The following is a 20,762-nucleotide window of genomic DNA, read 5'->3' on the forward strand; positions in this document are numbered from 1 at the left end:
CAGACGTAAAATATCTCCCATTCGTAGGTATAGGGATGTCTTGGGACGACTATTGGGTTTGAAAGTAAGAATGTGAGAAAAATAGATAGAGAAAGAAAGACAAACAAATTGAAAAGTTTTAGAGTAGGGACATGCATCGTTTCAGGGATAGAAGTTAGAACGTCATAAAGAAGAAATGAAACAAAATAATCCAGGTTTAGTAGGAGTTTATGAATTTAGTTAAAAAGGTAGTGGCGTGTTGTACAGTGAAGGATATACTCAGGTAATGAATTTTGCAGTCATAATGATGTAGGAGTAATTCTTGGTAAATATTTAAAGGACAAGGTAGTGAAAGATTTTGTTGATGATAGATTTATGATGTTAGGACTTAAAATAATAAAGAGGAGTGTGGTAGTGGTACAAAAATGCGCACCGAAAACTCTACATACTGCTAAAGAAGTAGAGGAAATTATGAAAAAATAGAAGAAACTGTTGACAGGGAGGAGAGGGGTCCATGTGTTATTGTAATGGAAGATCTCATTGCATTTGAGGGATACAAAGAAGAATGTAGTATTGCAAGCAAATATGATTTAGACGAAAAGAGGAGAGAAACTGATCAATTTCTGTAGCCAGAACTTACTGGTAATTGGAAACACTTAGCTCAAGCAGCACAAGAGAGGAAGACATACCAGAATATCCTCAATGGACATTTCCACTGATTTTTTTATTGCTCTAAAAAATAACTTCAGAGCTAGCTGATTACGGAGAACACTTTCTTTCGCTCATGCGACGATTCTAACATGTCGAAATTTGCGATTGAATTCTGGTCTGCTAGTCGTGCGCTTAAAACAAAGACCACCATGTTTGTACGTCACAGGTCGGTATCTGCGCCGCTCACTAGGGAAACGGCTTAGCGAAAGATACGATGCATGTTTTTCAAATGTGTAAGACGTTGCAAATAACACAAAGAATAAGAAAAGTAACAGAATTTAAGGTTTATTTATAAAGCAAGCTATTTATTTATATATTTATTACCAATTATTTGAATGTACTTAAATATCTTAGGACAAAGTTGAAATGTACTAATTTGCTATATTATTGATATTGTTTGCAGCTTGAGGTAAGAAACTAATTAATATGCTCATGTTTCGGTCACCGACCGACCTTACGAAGCGAATTTTATTCATTCTTAAGAAAAATCAACAATACAAAAGTATAGTTATTTGATAGTAGAGTGCTAATTTCTTATATGCAAGTTCATCGTGGATTCGATAGTTATGCGCTCAGGGAAAGGCCAATGAAATTAATACATTAAAAACGTTTTTCCAAGTAAAAATAATCTAAATTCTTTATTGAATTCAACACAAGGAGGCACAAACTTACGATGATAATTTTGCTCATGAACATTCTGATAATTTATCAGTGCTTTTATCGAACTACTTTACACAATAGCGATATTATTTCATCATAATATTTTCGCGCTTACTGTCGTCTTCTTTAACCCATGGAATATGCTCGTAAATTGTTTATATTAGTTCATGTGAACATTTACCAATTGGCTGAAGTGTTTTGAGAACATGAGTTACCAACAAATAAACAGATATGGTCTCACAGTAATAACAAACTAATTATAGTGGCTTATTTTTGAATAAAATAAAATGAAATTTCAACTTTTATGTTCCACGAATAGGCAAAGGGAGACGGATGATTAATGACAGTGAATAATTATAAAACAATCGGTGGAACGGTCATGTGGGAGGAAACGTCTGAATCGTGAGAAAACCCACGGATGCGATGTTCCCCACCACAAATTCATATAGCTTGAATTCGAACCACGTACCCCTCACACTAGAGGTGAGCGCTCCACTATTGATCCACTGTGTCCTTTGATAATGAATGTGATTTATGTCATGACGAGTAATGAACACAACATTCTGTTCCAGTGAGCGAAACAATATAAGAGATATCAATCTACCGGATGAAGCTTATCATAGGCTGAACTCTTCAAACGTTTGCTTTCATTATTATTATTATTATTATTATTATTATTATTATTATTATTATTATTATTATTATTATTATTATTATTATTATTTTGTTTTGCTTGTGGACCTCAGAGAACGAATCGCAATACTTTTACAATATGATCTTATGCAAATGCACTATCATATACCAAACATTAATCATCTCAGAGCTGAGGGCAGGCTTGTAGAAACTCCAAAAATGTAGGGGGGCCCGGTAGAAGTTAGGGGGGTTAATCCAACCATATTATAGTTCATCAACATATTATAGTTTATTTGCAAGCCTACATTGAAAATTTTAGTCGGCAGTAAAAATTTAGTGGGGGCTGCTTCCCGTGGATACGGGACTATCTGAAGGGGAGAAAGATTATAAATAAACTTATATTTGAACACTAGAACACTATTTCGTGTGAGGTTATTGAAAAGAAAAAGCTGGAGTTTCAAAGTAACAATATAAGTAACACATAATGAATTTCTGTCAATATTCCTCTTGTTCAGGCTCGAAAAATCCTGGACGCCAGGTAGTCAAGGCGATTGTAAATAGGAGTCTGGCTCCTCAATAAGTTAAATCAAAAATAAAATTGTGAAGGCCCATGTACGAAATTGTATTATTATGGTGCCTAGGTTTGAGAACCGGCGCTTAGGTCACAAGAAAAATTCTCTAGCACTTATCTTCCTTATGATGGTCTTTCGGCAGCCTAACCACCTGTCTGCCTTTATTCGCTACAGCTTCCTTCACCTTCAAACCACCGCGGTGACCACAAAACCATTTCCCTTGTAGAAATATAGTAAGAAAGTAACGCGCTATATAATACGATTCTTGTAGCATTAAGATGAGAATAGTTGTAGCAATGGTGTTGGGTGACCAATTGCTAATATGCAAACTAAATAGTGGAAAAATGAAAGGATGTAATAGAATACGAATATTTTTAAAGAGATTAAGAGCTTTCTGTTGCTGAAAGTGCTCATTTGTAGCCACAGTATAATAGCATGGAGATTCACGAAAAATCTTCAAAATAAAGTAAAGCTATATGATAGCCTAGATATTCTCAATCTGCGCATGAACTGATATAGTGCTTAGACTGTAATGTTTTTGGGGTAATACAATAGTAAAGTAATCCTGCTTAAGTGGATAACCGCCTTATGCAGAGTTGTTTTGAAGTATGATTAACGTCATACTAAAAGCCTGACTACTACAGGAACGTTATGTTAGTCGAAGTCTTTAGTATGGCACTAATAACACGTCAAAATGACTCTGCATACGGCCCTAAGTACCTAAAATATTTGTAATGATAGAACACTACAAATGACCATTAATATATTTCATATTAAAATAGGTCTTATTAACAGTTTACGTTTATATCAGTAAGTGTATTACTTATTTTGCCCTTTTTCCTTTCACTATTCTACTAAATTTATTTGTAGTTTGCAGTAAGAAACTGCAATATGAAAAAATTCCCTGAAGCTTCCAATGCCACTTACAGCACGCTTACAGACCTGTGACGTCACACCAAAACCCTTGTCTGTGCTGCCGTGACGTAAGAAGCTCATTTTTTCATTGTTTGAAGCGTTGTATCTCCGTAACGAAGAAATATTTTTCTGAGATTTTTGGTATGCTGTATATTGAAGATTAGTTCTACACGATGGTGTCTTTAAATTACAACTTTTGGTCAAAAAGTAAATGTCCATTGAAGGCCGAAGATTCCAGATAGACTATGTTGTGTTTCAGGACAGATATAAACGGGAAAGACTCCTCCTGGGGTGACGTTTTCTTTGATCATAACCTTGTGAGGGATAATCCTTGATATCATGAAGGATGTGCTAGAGGATATAGTGGCAGGAAAAAGACGAAGGGGGCGAAGGAGGCTGCAATTATTGGACGATATCAAAACAGAAAAATTGTACGTTAAGACGAAGATGTTCGTGGAAGATTATTGACCGTGAAAGCTTCTGCGTTGCAACAAATGATCTATCAAAAATGGCAGAATACTTGTGATGACGATGATGATTGATTTTGCTGACAGTGACACACTCTTAGCACTGACACAAATCCCAGCAGTGGCACATATGTTATTATTACTTTCTCAATAATCTTAACAGTATATATATATATATATATATATATATATATATATATATATATATATATATATATATATATATATATATACAGAACCAGATCTAGGATTTTCTGAGGGGGTGCACCAATAACTATCAGTACACCTGAATTAAATTTTTTTTTTTTTTAAATGCCTTGAGGCATCTGTGATGTGTATGACGAACTGACTTAAACTATTGTGTTTAGCAAAACCGCTTTCTTTTAAGCCCGAGACGGAAACATGACATTAAATTTTAGGAAAGTATTGCTATTTTCACAGCCAGTTTCTCACTTTAGATAGTGTATATTCAGAACGGAGGTGCACGTGCTCCCGGTGCACTCCCCTAAATCTGGCCATATATATATATATATATATATATATATATATATATATATATATAAGTACACTTATAATCCTAACATTGACACGAATACTCTTAAAACTGGCATATATTGTTCTAACAGTGTGTCACATACCCGTCCAATTCTGATTCTTATAATCCCAACAGTGATTCATATGTATTTCAACAATAACGTAGGCCTACTTTTAATTGTTTTCTACAGGTATGCGCAATTTAAAACCAATTACCTAGTAAATTAAAATGTTCATTATAAATTACCTTTGAAGTTCGTAGAGGCTTTGTTTTGTTCCGGTGAAGAAGATATCCCAAAACGGTTCCAAAAATGTATGGTGTTGCTCTTGTGTGAGTTGGAATGTACATACTATATAATAATGCTAATATAGTGTCTATGCTGAAAAATTAATCATAGAAAATATTAGTTCATTTAAGTACAATCATATCATTACAAAATTTCATTTAATGGGATGTGTAAGGGGCTTCGAGGAAACATTCGACTAAAATAAGTGCTCGTTCTTCGCAAGAAGAGAATACATAAATACAGTATGCGGCAAAACAAACAGCACTGAAATTCGCGTACGTGTGGCGCTCAGATGCAATATGGTATGGACTGTGAGTGCCACATGTGTGCTCAGTTGTGTGTGGACTAGCGTAGTGTGCAGTTGGTGCGAAGGTAATGTTACTCAAAACAGAGGAGGAGGTACTTATTGTCGAGCAATATTTCCGCTCATACACTGAGAAAAAAAAATGTAGGTGGCATACTTAAAAACGTAGATTACATTCGTAATTCCTGTAGTTTCTGGACTTAACGTATAACCGTATATAACATCCTGCAGCAAACGTATAGCTGAAAAAGTATGTATTATACGTACTGTCTGCATAAGTGCAATGACGTCATTCGTGTGACGTCATCTGCAGTAACAAGTATATACGGAGGTAATATCTAGCTTTGTGACGTCAGGGTCGTATGTAGCATGTGGGTTAATAATGACGACATACACTGACTATCAGGACGGAGCATGATTTCAAGAAGTATGCAATATACGTTCTGTACGTATGTTTCTTGCGTTCAACCCCGAGACAGCATCTATATTGTACTTGTGCCCCATACGTACGACTAGATACAGTATACGTATTGTACGTATGTATTATACAGATTTTCCTTATGTCGCACACAGCTTGTCCAGATACAGCATACAGAATATCCGTATGCACCATACAGAGTGCATATATGTAGCTTACAGACTGTCTGCATGCAGCATATAGATTATACGTATGTCGCGTATAGGTTGGCCATATGTAATGTATAGATCGGATGTATATAGCTAATAGGTTGTCCATATGAAATATACAGATTTTACCTGTATCGAATACGTATTGCCTTCTTGTAATGTATGGATCGGACATATGCAGGATCTAGAGTGTACGTATAGTGCACCATTATTAAAGTGCTGCAACATACTGCAAAGTGCATGATACATTCTTACTGTAATGTTGTCAAATATTGTTTTACTCTGTATGAAAACAAAAATAGCTTAAAATATGGTTGATCTCCTTTGTGCCAATAATAATAAAATTAACAATACTACACTTTTCAAATCTTAGTTTGGAGCAGTGAAACTGTCCAAAGAAATGTATTTACCTGCAGGGTGTCCTATAAGTTTGGGCTTCCTGCTAATTCGTTGGAAAGCTACTGCAAAGCCAAGTGTTGAAAAGTGACACAAGCGTTAATTTTAAAATTATGGGCACAAAGGAGGTTAACCATATATTAAACTATTTTCGTTTCCATACAGAGTAAATCAATATTACTGTAAGAATTTATCATATGGTTTGCAGTTAGTTAGTTGCAGCACTTCAATAATAATGCAAAATGCACAGCCTTATACAATCCTATATTCAAACTCAAACAAGATTTACGTACAATCATTTATTAAGCTGTTATCATCCATTGCTTGTATGATATAAAGATTAGTTTACCTCATTCCTTTCCTTAATAGTATCTTCTTCTAAAGTGTAGTTGTTACCACAAGAGGCCTGAATAGAATTTTCCAGAAATAACTTCTCTACATTTTAATTAACAGGTAAGTTATGTCTTGTCTTTTTTTTTTTTTTTTTTTTTTAATGTCGCAATAATTAAAAGTGTAGTGTCAGCCGAAAACGTATTCGCTTACAAGATGATTCCTACTCAGTACTCGCTATTAAAAATGCAACACCAAGAAGGAGACTGGGTAGATGCGCCAAAGTTCCCAGGCCGATACCTAATAGTAAGTGCAGAATACTCTTAAACGTTCGCTGTATTCGCTGTGTGACAACGTGGTGACAGCGGAGGCGTTGTGCAGCCATCGACTAAACATATTTATTCTTCCCTGCTATAGACGTTCTGCAAATTTGGACTTTCCTGGATGCATCCTTCTTAGTGCAACATTTTAAGCAACGAGCAATGTAACAGTCTCATACATTGCTTAAAGAAAGAGCAATGATTCTCAGAATTACTCGGAAGATATATACACACAATTTAAAACGGTTATTTCAAACTTTGCAATTCAAAGCACGAAAAGAACTATAGATAAAGGAACACTGATTTTAGCCAAATAGTAATTAGTAAACTCAATCACACTCAGTACCATTAGTTGCTTGGTGTTATCCGTAAGTCAGAGATCACGGTATCTCATTTCGTGTAGATTTTTGCATTTGTTTAACGCTAAAAATGTATTTTATCGCAAATTGAACCCAGTACCATATATATACCGACAGGACGTACCTTAGTCACAAGGTGACATGAGTGAAACACTAAACTATTCGATTAAGACCTGCGGTCTTGTCAACACTAGAGAAAGTTACAAAGTGATTAAGTAAATACGGAACATAGTTCATAGAAAGTATAGCGATGTATGAAGTCTCCGTTTCATACGACTTGGATAAAGGATACATCTGAAATAGCAACAAAGAAATATATAATGATTTCTCTGGATAATTTGGATTAGTCCAGAATTCGAACACACACACAACACGAACACACACAAGTCCAACTTTTTTTTTTTAACTTCTTTCTTCGGATTCCCAATAAAGTTGACTACTGAAAAGCTGAGTTATAGATTCTGTATTAAAACAACACCTTCGCTAGACATGTTCAGTATACACATTGTCTTACATACAGAACAATACATTAGTTATTAATGCATGTCTGAAATAATAGTGCTTCGTATAGAATTTTACTTCATCCAATCGCAATAGCACAAAGATAAAAAATATTGCGAGGGATAATGTTTTTATTACAGAGAAAAAGAATTAAAATGACTTAACATTAACAATCATTTTCTTTAAACAGAGATAATATTTTATTATAATTTATGGAAGAAAGAAATAATTTGTAGTACAGTATCTTTATTAGGGTTATATATTCGTACAAAATAATGTAAGTACAACTGGGTCTGTCTTCAGAAAGGACGTACTTTTAGCCACAACCTACACTGCTTCTTTTGACTGTCTTTCAAGCAGAATCCTGGTTTGAAGCACGAAATACCTGCAACAAAAATCAGAAAATATTTAAAATGTTATATTCAGTGTGTTTAATTTGGTTGTACTTAACAATACAAAATATCTTAACCTTTTTGAGATTAAATGGAAAAAATCTGTTCGGTCAGGTATGGACTTTTGGGTTGCACGTAGAAAAAATATGAGGTGTTTATTGATGCTGAACAACAACTCAAAATGTATTACCATTCAAAAGTAAGTGGGTACCCCAATGGTGTTCGGGGTACCATGGGGTACCTAATGTCTGTATTTTTTAGATATATGGAAATGTATGTCTCTAAAATGTAAGGAACTGATATCTGTTTACCGAAAACCTCAACTCGGTAAGCCTTATGGATATCGAGATATGGGAAAATAAAGAACGACACCATAGAAATGTGGGGTTTGCGTACTAGATGGGCAGTTTCGGAAACGTAATTACGAGAGCTTACAACCACCTCAAAAGTAGTTTCAATTAAATACACTACACACACGCCCTGATGGGGGTTTTCGGGTACCATAATATTCGCAGAACTCTCATTTCTAAACATTCTAAAATATGTTTTAATAACGTTTTAAAGAACCTTAGAGGTGTGTGTTTACCGAAACCGCAAGTCGGTACGCCTAACAGTTACCGAAATATGATGAAATAAAAAGTGACACCATAGGTACGTGGAGCTTGCATATTACACAGTACAATTTTGAAAATTAATTAAAATATGACTATCAAGATATTGTCAAATAAAGGGAGGATCCATACAGTTATGGGGTTTTCGTGTTAGGTGGTAAAATTTCCGAAACCGGCCATGGAAAGTTAATAAGCATCAGTAGCAATTTCATCTTAAAGTAATTAGGTATTTCCATGGAGTTTAAGAACATCATGGGATCTACCAAGATTACATTTTAAAAGCTTTGGAAAATATATTTTGACATTTATAAAGAGTATTAGAAATATATATTTACCTAAAACTTCCAGCTAGTACATCTAGCAGCTAGAGAGGCACTATAAATAAAAGCGTATTAGATCTTGAAATTTCAGAAAACAATTATTGATCCTAACAAAAGTTAAATAAGATGGTACTTCTATGGGTTAAGTGAGTACCGCAGACTCGTCAGTACAATTTCGATCGAAAGATTAATTCAGCTCTAAATTTTCTTTGGACAATTCCAAGCGTTCATCGGGCTCTGAAATAAAGTGAACATTTTTTGTCAATATCTAATATAGCAAACGAGATATAAGGAATTGTGTATTTTATGACGTCGTAAAAATAGAGACCCACATGGATTTGTACTTTTGAGTCTTTGCTGTAAGAAGAAGAAATTTTAGAAAACAACCGTATATACCTTAATAGACAATTAAATTGGCGGGGGCACAGTGGCTTAGTGGTAGAGTGCTTACCTCTGGTGTATTGGGTTCTTGGTTCTATCCGCGGCCAAGTCAGTTTGTAGTGGACATCGTATTCGTGGGTTTTCTCGGGGTTCTCTCTTTCCTCCCACCTTTGCATTCCATCAATTCTGCCAACAACATTCACTTGCTTTAATCAAAATCTCCCTGAGACTGAAATGCATAATCGTGGGTCGCTACACTGAAATATTTCCTTTTATTTAATTTAAAATTAAATAGGGAGTTAAGTATGATCGTATCTCTATGGGTTAAGTGAATACTCCAATAGTTTCTGCAAAAAAAAGATTAGTTAAACACCCTACCACTAAGCTACTGTGTCCCCGACCATTGAATTGTCTATTAAGGTATATACATTAGTTTTCTGATTTTTTTTCTTATAGGAAAGACCCAAAAGTACAAATATATAAAGATCTCTATTTTTACGCCATAAAATATATAATTCCTTTTATCTTGGTTACTATCTTAGATATTGACAGCGAATTTTCATTCTTTTGTACAGCTCGATGAACCCTTGGAATTGCCTGAAGAAAACCTAGGACTGAACTAATCTTTCGATCGAAATTGTACTGAGGTACTCATTTAACCCATAGAAGTACCATCTTATTTAATTTTGTTGCGACCAATAATTGTTTCCGAAATTTCAAGATCTCATACACTTTTATTTCACAGTGTTTCTCCAGATGTTAGATGTACTAGCTGGAAGTTTTGGGTAAACACATATTTCAAATACTGTTTACAAATGTCACATTATATTTTCAAAAGTTTTTAAAATTTAATATTGGTAGACTCCATGATGTTCTAACACTCCATGAATATATCTAATTACTTTAAGATGAAATTGCTACTGGTGTTTATTAACTGTCCATGAACGATTTCGGAAATTTTAGCGAAATCTAACACGAAAACCCCTTAACTGTGTTGGTCCCCCTTTATTTGATATCATCTTGATGGCCGTTAGTCATATTTTAATTCATTTTCCGAATTGTAGCGTCAAGTATGCAAGACCCACATACCTATAGTATCTCTCTTTATTTTCCCATATCTCGGTATCCATAAGGCTTACCGGATTGCAGTTTTCAGTTTAAAAAAAATCAGTTCTTTACATTTTAGAGACATGTATTTCCATATATCTAAAATGCAGAAATTAGGGACCGCATTGGAACCCCATTGGAGTACTCACTTACTTTTGCATAGCAGGGTAAAAACGCCAGTGGTTCTCACTTTAAGGTTGAAAACATACTATTTTGTCTTTTCTCTGAGCATTGTGAATCTGTCGGAGCTATACCGTAGTTGGAAAGACTCACTGATCCTTCCTATAATGACCATGTAGTCAGAATTCAAAAAGGAGTAGAAGGAAAAACAATATTTTAAAATCCTTGCACCAGTAGTCGTCACCTTAAAATCAAAATGTTCCAGTAGTAGTCAGGATTTTCTACCAGTGTTCATCACTCAAATAACTTGACAATTTATTCAAAAACGCACTGTGTATCAGTTTAGGGTTAAGAATACAATATAAAGTAGTAAGCTTAATAACTTTTCATCACTTTTAGCACTCAAGAAAGAAAAGAAAAAAACGTTTTTACATACTTTTTAAAGCAATTTCAGAAAGAAAAATGTTAACTGAATTCTAAAGTTAACTGTATATCACTTTCACGTTAAGAGTACAATATTAAATACTATGTTTAATAACTATACGTCACTTGAAACACTCAAAAATGAAAATAAACGTTTGTACATACATTTTGAAAACAATCTAAGAAACAAAATAAGTTAACTGAATTCAAAATTTAATTATACATCACCTTAAGCTTAAGAATACACTATAAAATACTGAGATTAATAACAATGCATTACTGAAGAATGAAAACAAAAATGTTTTAGCTACCGATATTGTATTTAGATGTTATTTCTCATTAACAATTTTTTTTTTTTTTTTTGAGAACTCGTGATCAAGTCTAGGGATGCGCAAGAGAAAAGATTTGAGATTGTCTCCTCTCGAAAAGGTGCCGCGAAAGTTATGTATCGTCTCGAAAACTGGATCCGTTTCTATTGGAAGAGCTCTGTCTCGTCTCGAATTTCGTAACAAAAATTATGTCTCGTCTTGTCTCGTGTGCATCCCTAATCAGGTCCATAGCCAAAAACTTCATTTCCGAAGGGTTCGATAGGGCTTTGCGATATCGGAATTTAAATATAGATAATCGATATCGACAAACTATCGAAACTTGTTCGAAATATTGAAAAATACAGCAATATCGAAATATAAACAATATCAAAAATCGAAAATATAGAAATACGAAAGAGAGAAAAGAATATGGATATATCGATCAAAAATTTCGATATCGATGTTTTGATATTTGAAAATATCAACCGTTCGATTTAAATATCACACAGCCCTAGGCTCCAACTGTTGTCACCTTTAAAATTAATGTGAAAATTACTGACTAATATTCTGTAAGTACCATAAGACGGGATTATTTTGCACTTCAGGATTAACTTTGCACAAAATACGGCAAAAGTTTCACAGTCCTCTGTCGGTAAAATGATGGACTGTAAAGAGAAAGTTTCAACTGTCACCGTAAGATAGAACATTGACTATTTGGTTGGCGGTTAACATCAGTTCTAATTACCTGAAGGGTTTGTTGTTGTAGAGGTATGGAAAGCAGTCACTGTAAAGGCCGACAAAATTTGAAAGATATCACCTACAAGAATTTTCGTCAAAGTCAAGTCAGTTTCGTAGAATACTCTGTGTATAATGGGACTTTGAGACAATAGTTGAAATTGAAGTGTGAAACGTTTTAAAGTCATAGAAAAATAAAACTGGGAGAAGGTTGTTTCAGCCTCTAATCGGGGCTACTTTGCACCGATCAAACGTAACCCCTCAGATAGGAAATTATTACTACGGGTACCTCCTGCCATCTAACTTTAGGAAAATTTCCTATTCAGGTAAATGTCGGGATGGATTTCTTGTTGGAAAATAAATTACGAAAAGCGGCGGATTCAGAAAAATAGTTTGAGAGTGACTTCACACAGAAAGACTTCCTTTATTTAGAAACGACTAGACTTTTTGAAGGGCTTGAAGCGTAGACGCATAGGAATGACTAACATCAGAATTTTGTAAAAAAGAAATCCTGTAATTTGGGTGAGCTTCAGCCTGAAAGCCTCAAATCCCGTAAATCTTCCACTGATTACGGTTGGGATGATATTCTTGGATATAAAGAGCAACCAAGGCAAATCAGATCTCGAAGATTTTTGCTGTTCTTGAGTTGCCATTTTTGTGGGACATACTAAACTATCAGAACGTGGTTCCTATGTCGGTACCAGAAAATACATAATTTTCTTTACAAATATCAATAATTCGTACTAAGTACTGACACCGGTACCGTAAGTCCAACCTCAATATTTGTAGACTGCATGCAGTTTTGTGTAGGAAGTGAAATGTATCAATAGAAGAGAAAAAACACTGCACAGAAACATTATGTTCGTATGCTGAAAATACTTTTTTGTATGTGTTGCAAAGTATCTTCAGCTATCAGGTTACTTTGCAACAAAGTTTATATGAAATGAAATGAAATGAAATTTTTGAGTTTTACGTTCCACGATTATGCCGGATATGCTCAAGGAGACGATGATGATGAGAATGAATGGAATAGTAGAATGAAAATGTGTGAGAAAACGGGAAAACCCCGAGAAAAATCACACACAGTGTTTCTCCAACACAAAGCCCATTTAGCACGTGCTGGGATCGATCCAGGAACTTCACGCAGGAGAGGTGAACGCTCCACAACTGAGCTACCACGTCCCCCAAAACACAACCTCAGAATATATTTCATATAGAGTAGAAATAACAATATGTTGTAAAAAAAAAAATGGCCGGTCTGAAAGGCATGTAAGCTAAAAAATTACAATTGCTACTCGATTTGTTTACTAGCATTGTTTAATTATCTACGGTACTGAACATCGCAACACCAACATCATTATGTTATGTCACATCCTTTCAAAACTATGAAAACTGCAAAGTACCTGCTTTGCTTCGTGATGTCCGAAGAGTAAGACGACTGAAGGCGAAAGCAGGCAAGTGGCATACAAATTTATGATGTTGAAGGCATTATTTTTCACAGCTATGGAGAAAAGAGATAGAAACAATAATAACGAAATCTTTGTTTTACGTCCTACGAATATGTTATGTAGGCTGACGGTCACAAATGAGTAATGAAAATTTATGATCTTGGAATACGATTTGGTGGAATAATGAGGGAGAAAAATAATCATTGATTAAATATTAAATTGAAAAGAAATAAGAGCCTGACGCTCAAATACTTATCTATCCGGCACCCATCTTGATCCCTCTAAAATATCATGAAATGCTTGATTGATTCTAAACCCAATAATAGTAATAATAAACACAGAATATATAATTTACGCACCTTGAAATGTAGAAATTAATGGTTGTAATTCCCAGCTCTCCAATAGACCTTTGATTTCTCCAAATGAAGATTCGGATATCTTGTTTCTTCTCAAGCAATAATGGGTTACAATAATCAGTTGCAATCCAAAGCCAAGTCACTAAGTTAAGTATGAATATAAAAGAATTCATTAGTTAGATGCATACAAAATCCTACGCATGTAAATCCGAATCTACTTATTAAATTGTAAATTTAAACAAACTAAATTATACTACAGATATAGTGACATCAAACATATATTAAATAAGATATACAGGGTGTCTCAAAAGTCCCCTGACATAGGGTAACTCTGTTATTATCCGAGTTATAACAAAATGTCGGAGGGGAAAGCAACTCCAAATATGATGTGTCCAATCTAAAGTGAAGGAATTTTTAAAATCGGATGACCCGTTTGCGCTGTACACTCTTTATGCGCCCAATGTGAAATGAAAATGCAACGTTGCCATTTACCTGGACCCACAACATAAGTGAGTGAAGTTACTGTCTTTTACGCTAACATGTTGATGGCCAGCCTCCGTTTCAAACAGTAACTTCATTCACTTATGTTGTGGGTTCAGGTAAATGGCAACGTTGCATTTTCATTTAAAATTGGGTGCATAAAGAGTATACAGCACAAACATCTCGTCCGATTTTTTTAAAGTGTTCACTTTAGATTGAAAACGTCATATTTCGAGATTTTTTTTCCTCTTACATTTTGTTGTAACTCTGATAACAGAGTTACCCTATGTTAGGGAACTTTTGAGACATCCTGTATACATCATAAGAAGTTCTTTTCTAAATTCTACACGGATGTGGTTAAATTGAATGTGAGGTGGGTGATACACATTAGGCCTTTTGGGAGTACGTCACACGGACGACCGTAATTTTGTGTTCAAAATTTTTATGAACTGGTGGGATATGTGATACATATGGCCACGGGCTAGAATTTTCTCAGTATGTCAAATATGCAATCAGATTTCATGCAGCTTAATTTGGTGGAAAGCTATTGCCAATTGAACGTTACATTTACCTCTTTCTTGCAGATGTTGAACCATGCCGTTAGCACGTGAGGAATGGATCGAAATAATCAAACTGTGGGGCGGGAGGAGTATATGTGCAGTGGTTGCCGATTGCAGAGTCATCCACAATGTGACTCTGTGTCACATGTTTCAGTGTCACAGTAATTAACTAAATTTGAGAAGACGGGCACATTCGTGAACATACATTGTAGCAGTTCAAACTCGCGGGACCTTGTTCCTTCCCCATTTTGAACCGGTACATGAAAATGCCATTTACTCCATGTTTGCCTGCGCCGATTTTGAAAATTCCTTCACTAATCGATTTCTCCCGTTGAGTACTACAAGAACCAGTTAAAATCTCGCGGGCCCTTTATTCTTCCCCATTTTGAACCGGTACATGAAAGTACGATTTTTTTTCATGCTTGCCTGCGCCGATTTTGAAAATTCCTTCACTAGTCGATTTCTCTCGACGAGTACTACAAGAATCAGTTAAAATCTCGCGGTCCTTTTTTCTTCCCATTTTGAACCGGTACCTGAAAATGCGATTTTCTTCATGTTTGCCTGTGCCGATTTTGAAAATTCTTTCAGTAATCTATTTCTGTCGTCGAGTACTACAAGAATCAGTTAAAATCTCGCGGGCCCTTTTTTCTTCCCCATTTTGAACCCGTACATGAAAATGCGATTTTCTTCATGCTTGCCTGCGCCGATTTTGAACATTCCTTCACTAATCGATTTCTCTCGTCGTGTACTACAAGAATCAGTTAAAATCTCGCGGTCCTTTTTTCTTCCCATTTTGAACCGGTACATGAAAATGCGATTTTCTTCATGCTTGCCTGCGCCGATTTTGAACATTCCTTCACTAATCGATTTCTCTCGTCGAGTACTACAAGAATCAGTTAAAATCTCGCGGTCCTTTTTTCTTCCCATTTTGAACCGGTACATGAAAATGCAATTTTCTTCATGCTTGCCTGCGCCGATTTTGAAAATTCCTTCACTAGTCGATTTCTCTCGACGAGTACTACAAGAATCAGTTAAAATCTCGCGGGCCCTTTTTTCTTCCCATTTTGAACCGGTACCTGAAAATGCGATTTTCTTCATGTTTGCCTGTGCCGATTTTGAAAATTCTTTCAGTAATCTATTTCTGTCGTCGAGTACTACAAGAATCAGTTAAAATCTCGCGGGCCCTTTTTTCTTCCCCAAGTCAATATTTTTTTTGTATATTTTGAATGTATTCAAGTATGGAACAAAAGTATTATATAATTCCCTTAGTAGGCTTCTCAACTTAATATTTTTCAACTTAAATTTTATTTATTTTAATTATTTATTTTCTTGTGACTCAATATTTAATTGCAATCGTTCATTGGGGAGAAGGGTGGCCATTCTCAAATATATAAATATAGTATTCTTAAAATTTATGTGTTCTCGTACTATTAGTTTCTTCCACTAGACCTGGAAATTGCAAAATTAATACCTGGAAAACCTGCAAAATTCAGGGAAATTGAGTTCCATATTTATGTATGAACACTGCTATTTACAATTTTTTTTTTTTTTTTCGAATAGGGAGAACTGTACGAAAGGGTGGTTTGAGAATAGTATAACAGTAGGTTTCTGGGAGTGTTGTTCGAAATGAAATCTTTAAGTTTTACGTCCCACTATTATGCTGGCTAGGCTCAAGATGACGGGGTGTTGTTCGGTGGGGGTCAATGTTGCCAATTTTGGGTAAAGTCGCTAAATAAGGGGAATTGGACCTCAACGATAGCGTAGGGTGACCATAAAATTTTCAGTTAAAAACGGGACAGGTTCTTGCAACACTAGACTTTTAGATCTACCTTTGTTCTTATCAGTGCCTTGATATCAGAGTTCCCCCTCTCTCTCTTCGTTACAGAGCGGGTACTTATGAAAAAGGAAAGACACGTTGAAGTTTGTTTAACACACAACCAACTGCTAAAACCTCTGCTGCCTTTCGAGCAGTACTGCGAACTATAGAGTATGTTTAATATAGGGATTTTCAGTTCAATTTTTGCCGCTTTGTTATTATTAATACTTTTAAAAGGAGTAAAGGTACTGGGTTTGTTATTTACTTCTTTCATTTACATAAAACGGGACGAATACTACTTTTTTCCATCTACTGACGGGACGGCCGCGACACGCCCCTAAAACGGGACTGTCCCGGTCAAAACGGGACGTATGGTCGCCCTACGATAACGACAAAAAAAAAAAATTCCGATTGGAGACTTTTTTGGGTGATTTTTAAATGACGATTTACCTACTTACACATTTAGCGACTTTTTGCTGCAAACAAAATGTTCATCTGTAGAGAAGCATTATTAGTTCAAAAAAGTTTTTACGTTATTTTTTTCTGTTTGTTTGTTTTAATCAGCGCAAGTGGTGAAGTTTGGAAATACAGCGTACTCACTACTCCACAATCCTGCATTGTTATGTTACCCTTGCCCTCTAACGAAGAATAACTACAAACTTGATGTCCTTTAGTTCGCAGAGTTTCCGTTGAGAGACACACGTAATACATCATTACCGATAGCAACAAGATTAGCTATAGATGCGTGAAAAAAGGCGAAGAAGGTGTTTGTTATATTTGTCCTCTGGGGTCTTTTAATTATTCTGCACTTTTTCTTTTACAAAAAATTGCTTAACGTAAGTACTGTAGTGTTAATTATTTCGGAACTATTTTGACCACAACATGAACAAAAGTACCCGAAACAACCTGAAATGATCCCTGAATTAAAGGATTGGTTGCGCCCTGTTTACAAAGATGTGAATAGAACCAGCGGCGCAAATCTGTCTTCAACATTGGGGGGGGGGGGGGTAAGACCGTTACCATACTTTTTTTGGCGATGTCCAAAATACTTATGAAGTTGAAAAACAATGTTGTGGAGGATCAGAGTTGTCTTTAGCGTTAGGAGGCTGCAGATTTGAGGCTTATTCTGGGGGACATCTCACGTTCCTTTGTAGCAATCGGACAAAAATCATCAAATTTCTCCCAAAAAACACATTTCAAATCGGATTATTTGGGAGAAGTCCCCCTCAGTTCCAAGATTGGAGGGGACATGTATCCGTCATCCCCCCCCCCCCGGGATTTGCGCCAGTGAGTAGAACATATTGTTTAGTTTACATCTACAACTTTTACAATGCTTATAGACAATGAATTTCTCGATTATTTCTTATAGCGACTTTTCACCCAAAATTGGAGTCGTCACCTCTCGTTTCGCAAACTTATTGCCAACATTTTAGAAACTGGCTGCGGGGAGAGCTACAATGGATGATTCAAGTTATTTCGTCGCTTCCGCTGTGAACCTAAGTACAAGATTCCAAAAGTCACATTTTTTTGGTTCCAAACAATATGTCTGCTGGGTGAAAGCATAGACTGGAATGTGTTGCCTTTCCTACCTTATCTTTAATCCCATAGTAGCTCCTTTCCCAAAGTTAAAAAAATGCAATTCTTCCTTTCTTAATAGTACTTATGACCCAAAGTATTAAGTAAGCATTGTATGTTACTTATGTAGCTCACAGAGCCGCAGCTATGGGCGAGCAAGCAAAGCACGTGTCCCGGGAGCGTGGTTGGAGGGGCGCCTAAAAGAGAGGTTATATATTAGTACTTTTCCTGGCGGTATTTAATACTTTTCATCAGAGTGCGAAATCATGAAATCAAAGTGAGAGGAAAAAATGAAATGAAATTTTTGAGTTTTACGTCCCACGGTTATGCCGGTTAGGCTAAAGGAGACGGTGATTATGAGAAATGAATGAAATGGTGGAATGAAGTAAGTGGGAGGAAATGGGAGAACCCCGAGAAAACCCACGCACACGGTGTTTGTCCACCACAAGGTTCACTTGGCGGGGCTAGGATCGAATCCGTGACCCCAAGCACCAGAGGTGAACGCTCTACCACTGAGCCACCGCGGCTCTAAAAGTGAGAGGAGACTGAAGAAGTGAAGAGAGAGAGAGAGAGAGAGAGAAGAAAACGCTCGCACTTTTACACTTCAAAGTAAATTAAGTAATTTATTTTTTCTGTCCCCCTCCTCCCCCTCCCCTAAGTTCTACTGTCAAAGTAAATAGCTAAAAACACTCCCAGGCCAGAACCGCATCTACGTTGGAAATTTGATCGAGATCGGTCGGTCGGTGCAAGAGATTAAGAAAAAATGAAATGAAACCTTTGAGTTTTACGTCCCACAGTTATGCCGGTTAGGCTAAGGGAGACGCTGATGATGAGCAATGAATTAAATGGTGGAATGAAGTAAGTAAAAGGAAATGGGAGAACCCCGAGAAAACACACGCACACGGTGTTTGTCCACCACAAGGTTCACTTGGCGGGGCTAGTATCGAATCCGGGATCCCAAGCACCAGAGGTGAACGCTCTACCACTGAGCCACCGCGGCCCCCGGCCGGGAATCGAACCCGGGTGTCCCACGCCAAAGGCGTGTTCACTAACCACTTAGCCACGAGGGAGCTCATCTGTGAGGCAGTGTAAACCCCCCAAAAAAGAAAGAAAATAAACGCACACTGGATGTTTGCGCAACTGAGGATCAAAACATTCTCAATGGAGTATGAGAAATAGTAAACGTCAATCAATGTGTGCTTTTGCTTATTCATTACTTCGTTAATACTTAATTTCTTCTAGAAATAGTGAAACAATACTATGAAGAAACACTAATTAAACTAATAACAATTACGTTGTATTTCTTACCATACCGTTTTTACCACCCATAGAATTTCAACCTAGCACTATACTGCATTAGTCACGCCGTAACGAAAGCTGAAATTCAAAGACCTGGCACTCGTAACTGTTGAAGCTGTGTTGTAGCTACCTGTATATCACGCGGCCTGCGTTGGTACTCCTCAACATAAATACGTCACAGCCCAAAGCCAGGAAACATCACAAACAGAAGACAGGGGCACAAGCAGTGCCTGACACTTCACGAACTCAAACCCACCAAGACTCAACTCAACATGACCTTCAATTACGTTCTAGAAACCAAACCAGTGCTAAGGCACAAACTCACCAACTTCCTATATGAAAACACAAGAAAAAAATCTAACGTTTTGGTTCCAAAGTGATGACATAACAATAATACTAAAAAGGTTTTAATTTTCAGTAACCCAAACATTAATTAACTAGGGAACATAACAAAGCAAAAATAAATAAATAAAAATAAATTAAATTAAAAATAAAAGCCTGACAAGTAAGCTCTCCCTGACTACTTTTTTTTTTAAATTTCAGTAAGGCTGTAAAATATGTCAATATCTTCGTATATATATATATATATATATATATATATATATATATATATATATATATTTCATTGTAAACAAGTTCTTTAAACAAAAGAAAGCTCTGAGAGCGCTTACCTCTGACGCGGTAGGTCCCTGGTTCGATTCCTGCTCCCGACAAATAGGCTTTTGGTGAACACTGTAGGTGTGGTTATTCTTAAGACTTTCCAGTTTCCTTACATTTTCTTGATTCCACCATTATCATGTATCTCATCGTCACCTTCTCTCTTACATTGATGTACAATCATGGGGCGTTAAACTAAAAGAGAAAAAATCTTGCAAATATCCTAGTAAAAATGAGTTTTCTAAACTACACTAGTGGCCCCGCGTAGCGTATTCGCTAACGCTCTCGCCTTCGGTGCGAACGGTCCCGGGTTCGATCCCGGTGGGGGAACTCGGTCGAAAAAGTATCAAAAGATTTTAAGTCCAGCCATCCTGAATGAGGTTTCCTTGGCTTTTCCTCATTCACAGCAGGCAAATGCCGGAGTGGTACCTAACATATAGGTCCCAGGCCGTTTTCTTCCTTCCCAAATCCAAAAATGAAAATGAAACCTTTGAGTTTTACGTCCCACGGTTATGCCGGTTAGGCTAAAGGAGACGGTGATGATGAGTAATGTATGAAATGGTGGAATGAAGAAAGTGG

The 20,762-nt window shown here is 36.2% G+C and overlaps 1 protein-coding gene across 1 annotated transcript in view; it reads right to left on the reverse strand.

Annotated features, from left to right (window-relative positions):
- The window catches only part of LOC145670753 (nose resistant to fluoxetine protein 6-like), a 40,522-nt gene that overhangs the window by 12,747 nt on the left and 7,013 nt on the right, over positions 1-20,762 (reverse strand). The window contains exon 2 of the mRNA XM_081739521.1: positions 4,719-4,851. Within this exon, the coding sequence (XP_081595647.1) occupies positions 4,719-4,851 (133 nt within the window). The remainder of the gene's footprint in view (positions 1-4,718; positions 4,852-20,762) is intronic.

Source organism: Thermobia domestica, chromosome 14 (genome assembly GCF_964235325.1).
Source record: "Thermobia domestica chromosome 14, izTheDome1.hap1.1, whole genome shotgun sequence".
Classification (NCBI taxonomy): domain Eukaryota; kingdom Metazoa; phylum Arthropoda; class Insecta; order Zygentoma; family Lepismatidae; genus Thermobia; species Thermobia domestica.